General features: G+C 33.3%; 2 protein-coding genes across 2 annotated transcripts; both read left to right on the top strand.

Moving 5' to 3' along the window:
- Positions 1-1,129: 1,129 nt before the first annotated feature.
- Positions 1,130-3,460, top strand: LOC123658954. The gene is made up of 4 exons (XM_045594248.1): positions 1,130-1,193; positions 1,489-1,760; positions 1,839-2,814; positions 3,435-3,460. Exons 1-4 carry the CDS (start codon positions 1,130-1,132, stop codon positions 3,458-3,460), a joined length of 1,338 nt encoding a protein of 445 aa, XP_045450204.1.
- A 3,928-nt stretch (positions 3,461-7,388) lies between these two features.
- LOC123659954 lies at positions 7,389-12,163 on the top strand. Its single transcript, XM_045595114.1, has 3 exons — positions 7,389-7,483; positions 7,963-8,216; positions 10,969-12,163. The coding sequence occupies exons 1-3, from the start codon at positions 7,429-7,431 to the stop codon at positions 12,016-12,018; spliced, it is 1,359 nt and encodes a 452-aa protein (XP_045451070.1). The 5' UTR covers positions 7,389-7,428; the 3' UTR covers positions 12,019-12,163.

Here is a 12,163-nt window from a genome sequence, read left to right on the forward strand (position 1 = left end):
CATAGTATAAAACAAAGTCGCTTCCCGCTATCTATATGCGTAATGAAAATGATGGAAAACAAATAATCAATAAAATTTATTATCTACTCTATGTTTTGTTCACTATTCTTCGTATCACACGTAGGGACATTAAACTTTCACGGTCTCTATCAACACTTTTAATTATACCTATATACGGGTCTTCCCACGCTTGTCATTTTGTGTATTGAGAACCCCGATTCGAAATAAATTTATTTATATTTACTTCTTTTTTAACAACATTTGACATGAGTAAATGAAACATAGTTAGGCTAATCGGAATTTAGCTTTTAATTCGCTTCTAATTGCTTCAGCCTGTAATATCCCACTGCTGGGCATAGGCCTCTTTCCCTATGTAAAAGAAGGATCAGAGCTTAATCCACCACGCTGCTCCAATGCTGGTTGGCGGATAAGTTCCTCACTATGAGCAATGATCGCTATCAGATATACATGAAAACTACCGGGAGCGACAGCTTAACGTGATATCCGAGGCACGGTGGGGAGACCCAAAAGAACTGCACATACACCAAGACCACGGCAAACATCTGTATGGCACATACAAATGTTTGTCATGTGGGAGGATCGAACCCGTAATCCCCAGCGCTACAGCCAGAAACCATTGCTGTGATCATTGCGCCAACATCTCTGCAATGCGCTTATAATTCTTCAGTCAATGTTAATCTAAAAATTATAAAAATATTTAAAAAAAGATATCTTTCTAATATCAACGAATTTACATTTAAACAACAAATGCTCACTGTTATTATTTTAATCTGAATTAAGGTGTATAATGCTTAAAACAAAACCTCTTCAAACAATGAGCCTTAATTTCAAATCTTTAAATCTTTTTCGTTTTTTTTTTTAATCTTAAAAATACTATCATTATTGTTAAGAGCTGACGTCGTCTTCTTATCGTATGATAAATATTACGTACTCTTATTGCAAGAATTCCGATTTCCGTTGAAGATAAAGTAACCCTTTGACCTTTTAAATTTGTCACTTAAATGTACATATGGTACTTTGACATGACTTAGAGTGAAGCACGTTAAAGTAGATATGACAATGTGGTCGGTATATTTCGTACCTCTGTTATTTATTTTAAAATTGTCACATGTCAACAGTCAAGGTGTGTGCAGTGTTTGGGTTTTGTTTTGTGATATTAGTTTATAGACACGGTATTATTTTCCTTTACCTTTAGTAAGTATGAAAAATATGCTTGTAGAAAACGATTATAAGAATTAAGTATCTTTTAATTGATGTTGTTTAGTTAAAAATGCTTTATTTGTATGAATAAACTTAATATTAATTTTAAACTATTGTTTTAAGTGTGTCATTTTGTCAATAATTTCAAGGTTTGACCCACAACATTTATTTGCTCTACTTGATTAAGTAAGGAGCTTGAAAACTAAGCGCCTTGTAAAAAATAGTTTGTTATTACCACTATAAGTTATTGCTATTTAATACTTTCAGATGATGAATATGATTTTGACACAACAACAACTACTGAAACACCTATGAAAGAAGAAGTAAAAGTGAGCGAGTATATATTAAAAGTTCTCGAACATTATAAGCAACCCAACCCTGAAGGATGGCCAGGAGCTAAGTTACCAGATCCACTTGTTGTACCAGACTCAAGCCAATTTTTGGCTTTCGGAACTAATCTTGACTTCATAAACACAACACTTCACGGTGTCAATAAGTTTAGAATCGTATACATTGATGCTAATATTGAAAAAATGGAGGTAATTTTTGTTATAGGTAGGTATATATATTTATAGGTAGGTAATTATATTTTTTCAATCAATCAATTTTTCTTTTAGTGCCGTGCAGCTTTTGAAATGGATAATCTACAAGTTAATGGGAAGTACTCGTTGAATATGTGGTTCAATACCTACCCAGGAGGCTTTGCTTCAAATATAAGTGGCATCAGAAGTGAGGTGGTAGCTTCATTAGGCGTGGAACAAGATGGACAACTGAGAGCACAAGATATATCTATAGACATAACATTTAAAAACATTACTATGCAATTTGAAAACGCAGGAATATTGGCAACAGTGTTACAAGGAATTTTCAATTCTATGGGTGGTATACTATATGACTCTATAAAGAATTATTTATTAGAAGATGCTGAAACAAACATGACAAATGATATCAATAATAAACTGGACCAAGTCGTTGGAAATATTGAATTTCCCAATACAATAACAATAATCGATATGGTTTTAGTGGACGTTAGAAAAAAGATCAAAGACATAAAAATTGACCCATTGAATATTGAAGACTATGCTTCAACTGTTGGAATATTTAAATTAGCTCTTAACAACACAGTTCTGAAGGGCTTATCTACTTTCCACCGAATTGGAAATGTAACGATTAGATTAGAAAATAAATCGTTGCTGGCTGACTTTGAAATAGGCACGAAAGAATTACAAGGTTCAACTTGTTGGGAGTTTTCAGGAATTAACGGTTTTATAAACAATACTGGCAGAGTTTCATTTTCCGTTGCATACATACAAGGAAAATTTGTACTTTCCCAACCACTGGATATAAGGGAAAAGACCGAATTTAGGGATTTGCAGCTAGAAATTGGTAATATACAGTTCGGTTCTGAGGGAATGGGAACTTTGGACTATATATTGGAAGTTTCAGGAAACATATTACCGACTTTTCTACGATATCAAATAATATCTGCAATAGAACTTCCTTTAAGATGGAAAATACAGCGTGAACTAAACGAAATAAATACTGAAGAACTAATTATAAACGCATTGCCCAAAATAGATAAAATTCAAGAGAGTGGCTTCAACCTTGCTGAACTAAGACTGCTTAATACAACAGATGAAATAATTTTCGATGATGATGATTTTTTCAATTTTTAAGAATGTTGTTTTAGTAATTTTCAAAATAATCTTAATATATAATAATGCCTGTATTTAAGTTTTAGGTCAAGGTAAATAATCTGGTTATTTTCGAAGATGATTCTGAAATATTCTTAAAGAATAACTGGTGATCAACAAGGGACTAATATTGGTAATTTTATGTATATAAATATTGACATTAGTAATTTAATGAAATGAAATTACATTTATTTTCTATATACAATACACTGTTTACAAACCTAGCTTACATATTTTTAGTTAAAATAATTCTCGATTTTAGAGTGTGCTCCTAAATAATTCATATTACCTTAAATTCCATAAATTAGACCTATGAAAAAGTTTAGTTGTAGTTGTTGGTTAGTACTTGTAAAAATGAATTATGACTAGAACGTTAGTGCAGTTTGCAGTGCTTACTACTACTTCTCCACTACTACTACTACTTTACATACTTTCTGCTCCAGGAGTTGTGGGTTCGAATACCACCTCGATGTGCCTATTTGTTTATATGTTTATTTATCAATAATAAAATATATCTAGATATATCGATCTGCTACTATCCATAACACAGGAATTAAGCTGCCTACCTTAGCAACAGACAAACGAGTTTCTATGTTTAAAGTTCTTATTTATTTTATTTCCTACCCTTTTTTAACTGCAAAGCGTTACGTCTAGTCATTGCTAAATTTTTTATACAAATAATTGTAGCACACAAACGTGTGGTCCATGTGATAGTAAGCGATTACCTTAGCTTTTGAATGCCTGCAACATCTGCAAGCATCACAGGCGTGTTGCTGACCCGCTGTCATCACAGCGCATCTCCTTGAGCTGCTATCATACAAAAACATATATATGTATACAGGAATTCAAGACTACTGGAGGAGTATTATTTAGCATCTTCTGTGGGGTTGCAGTAATTCTCCAGTCGGACTGTCCGAGATTTTGAATAAGATATTTCCTGCTATGCTCTACCTGCTTTGAAATCAAGTGCTAGTCAAATTTAACCTTAATTTTTAACCAGTTCTTACCAAACAATCAACCAGTTGTTTTGGACGAAAATATATACTCGTAGTACAATATAACGTAAATATTATAATGTGAAAAATATGATAAGATAAAATCATTTATATGGTTTTCCTTAATAATAAAATTAACTTGCTTATTATTATTTTTTTTTTTTGGGGATGCTCAATACAAAATATCAAATGAACGCAAAATCTTATAATTTAACTACGAGATAAACAGAGTATTGAAACTTAATTAACTTCTTTGATCGGTTGGTTCAATTAGGTAGCAAATACACTTTATATGTATAAATTACTAGTTGACCCCGTAAACGTTGTTTTGTCATATATTTTATTAACCCCCTTAATTCCCCTCCCCCAATAACTTAGGGGTATGAAAAATAGATGTTGGCCGATTCTCAGACCTACCCGATATGCACACAAAATTTCATAAAAACCGGTCTAGCCGTTTCGGAGGAGTATGTTAACTAAAATTGTGACACGAGAATTTTATATAATTACCATAAGGGTGCCGATATACATGTCCAGACACGTTCAATGACGCAAACAAAATAGCGTAATTAATCCTTTAATGCTATATAAAGCTATTTTTGGAACTCTGACGTGATAAATGCTAAGTTGATTTAAACTATTTTTAGTGAAAAGCCTGTTTATATCCGTGAATACCTTACATAGGTACTACTCTTATCCTTGAATAAAATCAAAACTTTAAAAAATAACATTCAAAGTAAGATAATAAAAGAATACTAAAATAGTATATATGTTACTGTAAATGCACGAATTATGGTAAAACCTAAGATTTACCAAATTTTAATGGTAAAAGCCCGAACGATTTTGCGTTTCGCACTTTTACTACTAATCACTTAGTAAGTCTTAGGATTTACATTCAAGGCACGGTAAATGTCGAAAAAGACACGTGTTTCAACTCGCCGCAGTCGATTGTTGTACACGTTTGAACACGCACCTTAATTTGATTTCTGTTTGTGTTTTTGATGTCTAAAAGTAATTTGTGAATCAAAATGAGTGTAAAATATAAATTTTATGAAATAATGGACGAGCTCGTGGCAAACAAGAAAGACAATAACTTTTATCTCGATAAGGACAAATACGCAAAGTGTTTAGAGGAAGTAAAAACTGCAAAGAACGTGAAAAAAAAGGAAGCTGTTCATTACAGGTGTATAAAGGGCTATGATATTTTGACTATAGGCAGCGAAGAAAATCTAATATGACGCCGATGAAGGAAGAAAATGGGGAAATTAAGTATTATGTTTGTTACGACGATTTATTCGCCATTCTTGACGACACGCATGTTGCTGTTCTTGGAAAGCTAAGACACAGCTAGAGTAAACGATCAGTAGAGCGTGCCAGTCAAGAAATTGAAAATATGCTCAGTACGTAGATGGAAACCAATCAGTTATCAAAATGGTCAGAAGGCTTGAAATTCATCCAGGCCATGAAAAATAGAGCATATCACGAGGGAATTAAATGCTCCTCTTATGAAGTAATGTTTGGTAGTCCAATGAAAATAGGCATTACGATGTCAACAACTTCTAAAGAGATGATTGGGCTTTTAAAAAATATGGAACAAAATACTGTCGTCGAAAATATAATTGAACAGGACAAGGAAGACAGCGTTGTTGAAAATGAGTCAGAAGTAGAGGTAAACTGTGACAATGTAAAAAATGAAACACAAGAAAACGAAATGATTTTAATCGATAAGATGAAGGACAAGTAAATTAATAATAATACCAATGTAACGATTCAGAGACAGAAAACGCAACTCATGCTCAAGAATATCCAATAACGAAGAAAACAGAAGCTGTGCAGACAATAAGAACCAAAGCAAAATTCATATTTGGAATACCAAGCTGAAAAAATTAAGGCCGTATCGGCTGATAAATATCCAAATCTGAAAGTTGGCCAAAATGTAAGATTGAAAATACCTGACATTGACAAAGCTAAAACTGCACCTAAAAGCATTATTGCAGTTGCGATAGATGTAAAGGACAGTCGCTTCAGCCTGTAATATCCCACTACTGGGCATAGGCCTCTTTCCCCATGTAGGAGATCAGAGCTTAATCCACCACGTTGTTTAAAGTGTTGTGTAAAGGACAGTGAGTTTTACCAATTGGATACCATAATTGGGGGTATTAAAGAAGCTGAAGATTTTATAAAAATAGAAGAAGTTTAAAAATAGAAAAAGATAAAGAAGTGTCTCCGACAAGTTGTTGGGAAATTGTCGTTGATTGAAGGACAAGGATTCAAAAAATTTAACTGTCTCAAAAAATGCTCGTTGAAGAAAATCACTTGCAAGTCATTAGGATTACTTTGTAATTTTAAATGCCGCATTAGCATTCCGTGTTGTAACTATTTTTTTTTTCAATTTATGTGTTTAAGTTTATTAAGTTACAAACTAATTTGTTTGTAAAAAGTATATTTTACTACCTCTTAATTAATACCAATAATAAAGCAAATAATAAAAAATACTGATTCTGTTATGTTTGTGGATATTTTACTTGTTTTAATTTTTACTATTTAGGAAATAATTTAAAATGACTAGTTCTAGACTGACTAGTAATAGACTGAAATAAATTAATAAGAATTAATCTTTGTTTTATTCCCAAAACCAACTTTTACTATCTGTCAGTGGTAAAATCTAGCATGTACTAAATTGTAATGGTAAAGCCCGAAAAAAATGTCTCATTTTCAAAAATCCTTACATTTACCAACTCATGTCGGAAAATCCTAAGACTTACTCTTAAATCTTAGGATTTACCGTAGTTCGAGCTTTTACTGTAACATATACTTACACACAGGAAACTATTATTGGATTACGCTGATGTAGATTCATGTTATGAAATTCATACTCGATGTTCTGTCTCTGTTATTTCTATTATGTATATAGCTAATGAAAGAAAGAGAAAGGTAACTGTTTATGATTTTATAATATTCTGTATTGCACTTAAAAAATATTTTTAGTAAATTTGAGTTCAATGTAATACAGCAAGAATGACATTATCTCTAAGATTATTTATTGGCTAGAACGCCGACACGTTTAGTCGGAAACGCGGGTTCGAACCCCGCTGGAGTGGTCAATTTTTGATATGATATTCAAAAAATTATCTCTAAGAGATATCTCTCCTAATCAATACGTATTTAAATAGTAAATAGCACATTTATTAACCGTCAACTGTAATAACTTAATTATGTTATTGCTATTAATAATGTTATATATATATACACACTTCATATATTATTTAATAATACTTTTTTCTTACCTCACAAACTGCTAAAATGTTGTCATTAGCATAATTACAGTGATAGCTGAGTAATCTACATCGTTAGAAAACACACAGAGTTATGGTAATTTTAAGTAGACAATGATAAAATTAAAATGATGTACATTCAAAGACATGTTAGTTACGCGCCAGAGATAAGGAGTGACCTGCGACCCATTCGGGATGTTCATTCAGTCGACGATTATTATTGATTGTGTCAGTGTCCCGAAAATGATCACCAGTATTATTTTGTTACTGTCTGTGATTGTGATCACTCATGGCGAAGGTATATCTTTTATTGTTACTGTGTGTGCAACAGAATGTTTTAAGTGCGTGTTGCGTGTGTGTCATTGGTTAAACAAAAAAATGTAGCAAAAAAAAGCATCGACTGCGTTTCAAACTTTGTCATTTCTAATATTGAAGATTACTTTTTTACCGAATACAGTTTAAAATACGATCGTCCTAAGGATAAGTAATTTTAAAAACTTTGTCTTATCAATAATACATACATACGTATATGATGTACAAAAAATATTTGTTTGTGTCGAGTATACGTAAAAACTAATAGGCATAAGAACTACAATGAATAGGTTCTATGACATCACTCACAAAAAAATAACAAATATCTAACCATACCTTAAGTATGATTTACATGAAGTCACAAATAATTGATGATTACAATTGTGTAATACTTTGTTTGAGTTAATATACATCTTCCTCGAAATAAGCGCAGTTTTTATTCAACTAAGGTGCAATATCTTCCAGATGTCACAACAACAACAGAATCGCAACTGGCGAAAGGCGAAGAAAAAATGAGCGAATACATCCTGCAAGTTCTGGACCACTTTAAGAAACCTAACCCTGTGGGGATACCCGGGGCAAATGTCCCAGACCCGTATTTTGTACCGGATATGAAACAATCTATATCTCTCGGAACACTATATTTCAAAAATACGGCTGTTTACGGCATCAGCAAGTTTCGTATCTTATATGTTAATGCTGAAATTGGAGCCATGGAGGTAAAATTTTAAAACAATTAAATTAATAACTTACTATTATAATTTAAGTAGTATGTATCTAATTAACTATAATAGACAATGCTGTTTGATTGACCATTGCAATATATCGTTTACAAGTATTATTTAAGCATACATTATTATAGGTATTTTTGTGTTTAAAAGCATTTGACGCCGCGTTGGCGCAACGGTCACAGCACTGGTGTGTGGCTGTTGCAATGGCGGTTGCAGGTTCGATTCCCATATCCGTTCCCCGTTTGTATTGGCCATACAGATGTTTGTCTGTTTGTTTGGTCTGGGTGTTTGTGCAGTCCTTGTGATTCTCACCACCGTGCTTCGGAGAGCACGTTAAGCCGTCGGTCCCGGTTGTTATTATGTACACCTCATAGCGATCGTTACTCATAGTAGGGAATATATCCGCCAATCCGCATTGGAGCAGCGTGGAGCTCTGATCCTTCTCCTACGTGGGGAAAAAAGGCCTATGCCCAGCAGTGGGACAGGCTAAAGCGTGAAGCGTAAAAGCAATTGTTGATACTTTATGATACTTGTAAAGCCTTTAATTGGTGAATAAATATGTAAGGTATTAAGGTCGACTATATATATATATACAGGGTTACAGGAAAAGTCGACCTAGATCCGTTAAGGGCGTGTAGTACACACCATTTCTGAATGATTTCACTATGGAACCCTCCATCCTAAACTTAACCGTTTTCGAGATATTCGAGTTTTAATTTTTTTTATGAAAATGCCCAATTTTTCGGCTATTGAATTGAATATTTTGAATTTTTTTGACTCTTATGATTATTTTTTTGGTTTTCTACATGAACAATGAGATGCTTAATGACCTCAATGACTAAAATTGCACGTAAGTTAACTAAATAGGTCGTTGTAGACGATCGAAACTTAAGAAAATAAGTACAAATTATAAAAAAATATTTTTCTTTTCTGGATATCTCAAAAAATTCTTATAGCATTTGCTCTGCAGATGTGCTTAAAAACATCTACATTTTATCAGCTATCCAATGAGGTATAACAACCTAGAGTTATATTCAAACTCATAGAAAAAAACATAGTTGAAAAGGTTCAGGTAGTAGGTCTAACGTAGGTCGGCTATTGTCAAGTTAAGTTAATCCGGTGCGTGTGAGCGAGACAACTTAAGATTTATGCAGGTGAGAGTGAGAAAATAATGTGCAAAAACAAGATATGAATGGTGATACTTATGAAAATTTCTTAAGAGGTGACTTAGGTGACCTTCTAGATGTTCTTCCATTAAAATTACTGCGGGACATGTGGTTTCAACATGACGGCTGCCCTGCTCATTTCAGAAGAAGCGTTAGGGAATGGTTGGACACTAACTATCCTAACAAATGGATTGGACGAGGTGGGCCTTTACCCTGGCCAGCCAGATGTCCCGATCTGACCCCCATGGATTTTTATGTATGGGGGCACATGAAGAGCCTCGTTTACAGTGAGCCCAACCCCATATCGTCAGTGGAAGTTCTCATAAGACGACATAAGAAGGACATTAACCATTGGTGTAGTGAAAAGTGGACTACGTGAAAGAATGAGAAAATGTGTGCGAAATAGAGGTGGACACGTGGAACATGAACTTCAAAAACATTAGGTGAATAAATGTTATTTTGAACTGATTTATTGTTTCATTTAGCTTACTACAATCACCGACGATCTTGTAATGATGATGATGCTGAACTTAAGTCAAATTAATTAAATAAGCGCTATTTATTCTGACTGCCATGTAGCCTTAGAAACTAAGTTTCACCTTTGAGGTTAGTAAATAACCTAGAGTGTTATACTTCGTTGGATAGCTGATAAAATGTAGATATTTTTAAGCACATCTACAGAGCAAGTGCCATAATAATTTTTTGAGATATCCAGAAAAGAAAAATATTTTTTTATAATTTGTACTTATTTTCTTAAGTTTCGATCGTCTACAACGACCTATTTAGTTAACTTACGTGCAATTTTAGTCATTGAGGTCATTAAGCATCTCATTGTTCATGTAAAAAACCAAAAAAATAATCATAAGAGTCAAAAAAATTCAAAATATTCAATTCAATAGCCGAAAAATTGGGCATTTTCATAAAAAAAATTAAAACTCGAATATCTCGAAAACGGTTAAGTTTAGGATGGGGGGTTCCATAGTGAAATCATTCAGAAATGGTGTGTACTACACGCCCTTAACGGATCTAGGTCGACTTTTCCTGTAACCCTGTATATACCCATCCGCCTTTTTTCCTTTTATTTGTGAATATTATATATAGATTTATTATATACTAACTGCCTGGACAGACTTCGTTCTGTAAAAAGTTAATAATTTTTTGTTTATATATATATTTTTTAGTTTGAAAACCTTCCGTGTTCCTTAAGGAACATACAAAAAAAATTGCCGAATTGCTCAAGCCACTCGAGTGCGCTTAGCAACATTCATTTTTATTTATATAGATAATATTCATCGCGGCAACATTTTAAATTATATTACTACGTATATAAAATTTTAAAATCACACAAATTTTATCAAAAAAGTTTTTTTAAAACTTGAAGACTACCTAAATTAGTAAAACTGAATGTACAAATTTTTTCGCATGCATTAAAAACAAATAACTGATAATATACGTCATATCCTATGGTATCGTTTTATTTCTATGAATTATACTATCATGTTCCAAGAATAAACATTCTCATGTGGTTAACTCGAAAAAATATAACAAATAAATGTTTATAACAAACATTACAGGTTCTCGCTGCTTTGGCCATTGACAAACTTCAAGCTAGAGGAAACTACACAATGTCAACCTGGCTCAATAGGGTTCAGGGGCCTTTCACGGTAGACATAACAGGAATTAAGATTAGTGCAAAAGCAAATTTAGGAGTCGAACGGGACGGAAAAATAAGAGCTCAAGATATCGCGATAGATATTTCTTTTAATACAATAGCAATGAACTTCGAAAATGCCGGTTTCTTCGGAGGAATGTTGCAAGGTGTAGTAAACTCTATTGGAACTTTCCTCTTCGATTCGATTAAGCCATACATACTCAAGGAAGCTTATACCAAAGCAAGGGATGAAATAAATAAAAAACTCGATGAAATAGCTGGCGACATGCAATTCCCTAATTCGATATCTCCTCTCGACATGGTCATCGCTGATGTTAGGAAGAAAGTTAGAGATATGGAAATGGATCCGTATAAAGTCAAAGCCTACAACACAACTGCTAGTGTATTTACAGTATCACTAACGGAGACGTGGGTAACTGGAATATCTTCATTTCAACGTGTAGGGAACATAACGTTGAAATTGGAAAATAATACAGTTATCGCTGACTTCGAAATCGGAACTCAAAAGCTAGAAGGTACAACGCAATGGGAAGTTGCTGCGATTAGTGGTTTAATTTCTAGAGCGGGAAGGGCATCGTTCTCTGTAGAATATATTAGTGGCAGAATAGTTCTAGCGCAGCCTCTTGACACTAGAAAGAAACCTGTGTTCAGAGACTTAGATTTAGACATCGGTAACATACAAGTTAGGTTCGATGGTGCAGGAACATTGGACTACGTTATAGAATTCGCTGTGAATATTCTGCCAAATCTTTTGCGATATCAAATAATGGACGCTTTGGAAGGTCCGATAAGGGAGAAGGTACAACAGGAATTGAATAAGTTAAATGTTGAAGAAATTATTAAGCAGGAGTTACCAAAGGTGGATGAAATGCAAGAATCTGGTTTCAAACTCTCAGCCCTTCATACCCCAAGTACAGTAGACGAACCTTATGATGAAGATGATTTTTTTTAATTTTTAGCTTTAGCTTCTAGGGAGTTAAACTTTAAAAGAGTAGACTAGAATGTTTTTTTTTTTATATATTAACCATAAAGATATTGTCAGCAAAGTAAAAATGTACATTATGTAAAGAAAATTATTAAAAAGTTTACAATATAAA

This window comes from Melitaea cinxia, chromosome 2 (assembly GCF_905220565.1).
Source record: "Melitaea cinxia chromosome 2, ilMelCinx1.1, whole genome shotgun sequence".
Taxonomy (NCBI): Eukaryota; Metazoa; Arthropoda; class Insecta; order Lepidoptera; family Nymphalidae; genus Melitaea; species Melitaea cinxia.

Bases quoted from the DNA above. Each gene is read 5' to 3' on its own strand.
- LOC123658954 (XM_045594248.1), top strand. From the start codon at position 1,130: ATGTCAACAGTCAAGGTGTGTGCAGTGTTTGGGTTTTGTTTTGTGATA. The intron at 1,194-1,488 runs GTATTATTTTCC...TAATACTTTCAG, and splicing joins GATATTAGTTTATAGACACG to ATGATGAATATGATTTTGAC. The intron at 1,761-1,838 runs GTAATTTTTGTT...TTTTTCTTTTAG, and splicing joins CTAATATTGAAAAAATGGAG to TGCCGTGCAGCTTTTGAAAT.
- LOC123659954 (XM_045595114.1), top strand. From the start codon at position 7,429: ATGATCACCAGTATTATTTTGTTACTGTCTGTGATTGTGATCACTCAT. The intron at 7,484-7,962 runs GTATATCTTTTA...AATATCTTCCAG, and splicing joins TGTGATCACTCATGGCGAAG to ATGTCACAACAACAACAGAA. The intron at 8,217-10,968 runs GTAAAATTTTAA...CAAACATTACAG, and splicing joins CTGAAATTGGAGCCATGGAG to GTTCTCGCTGCTTTGGCCAT.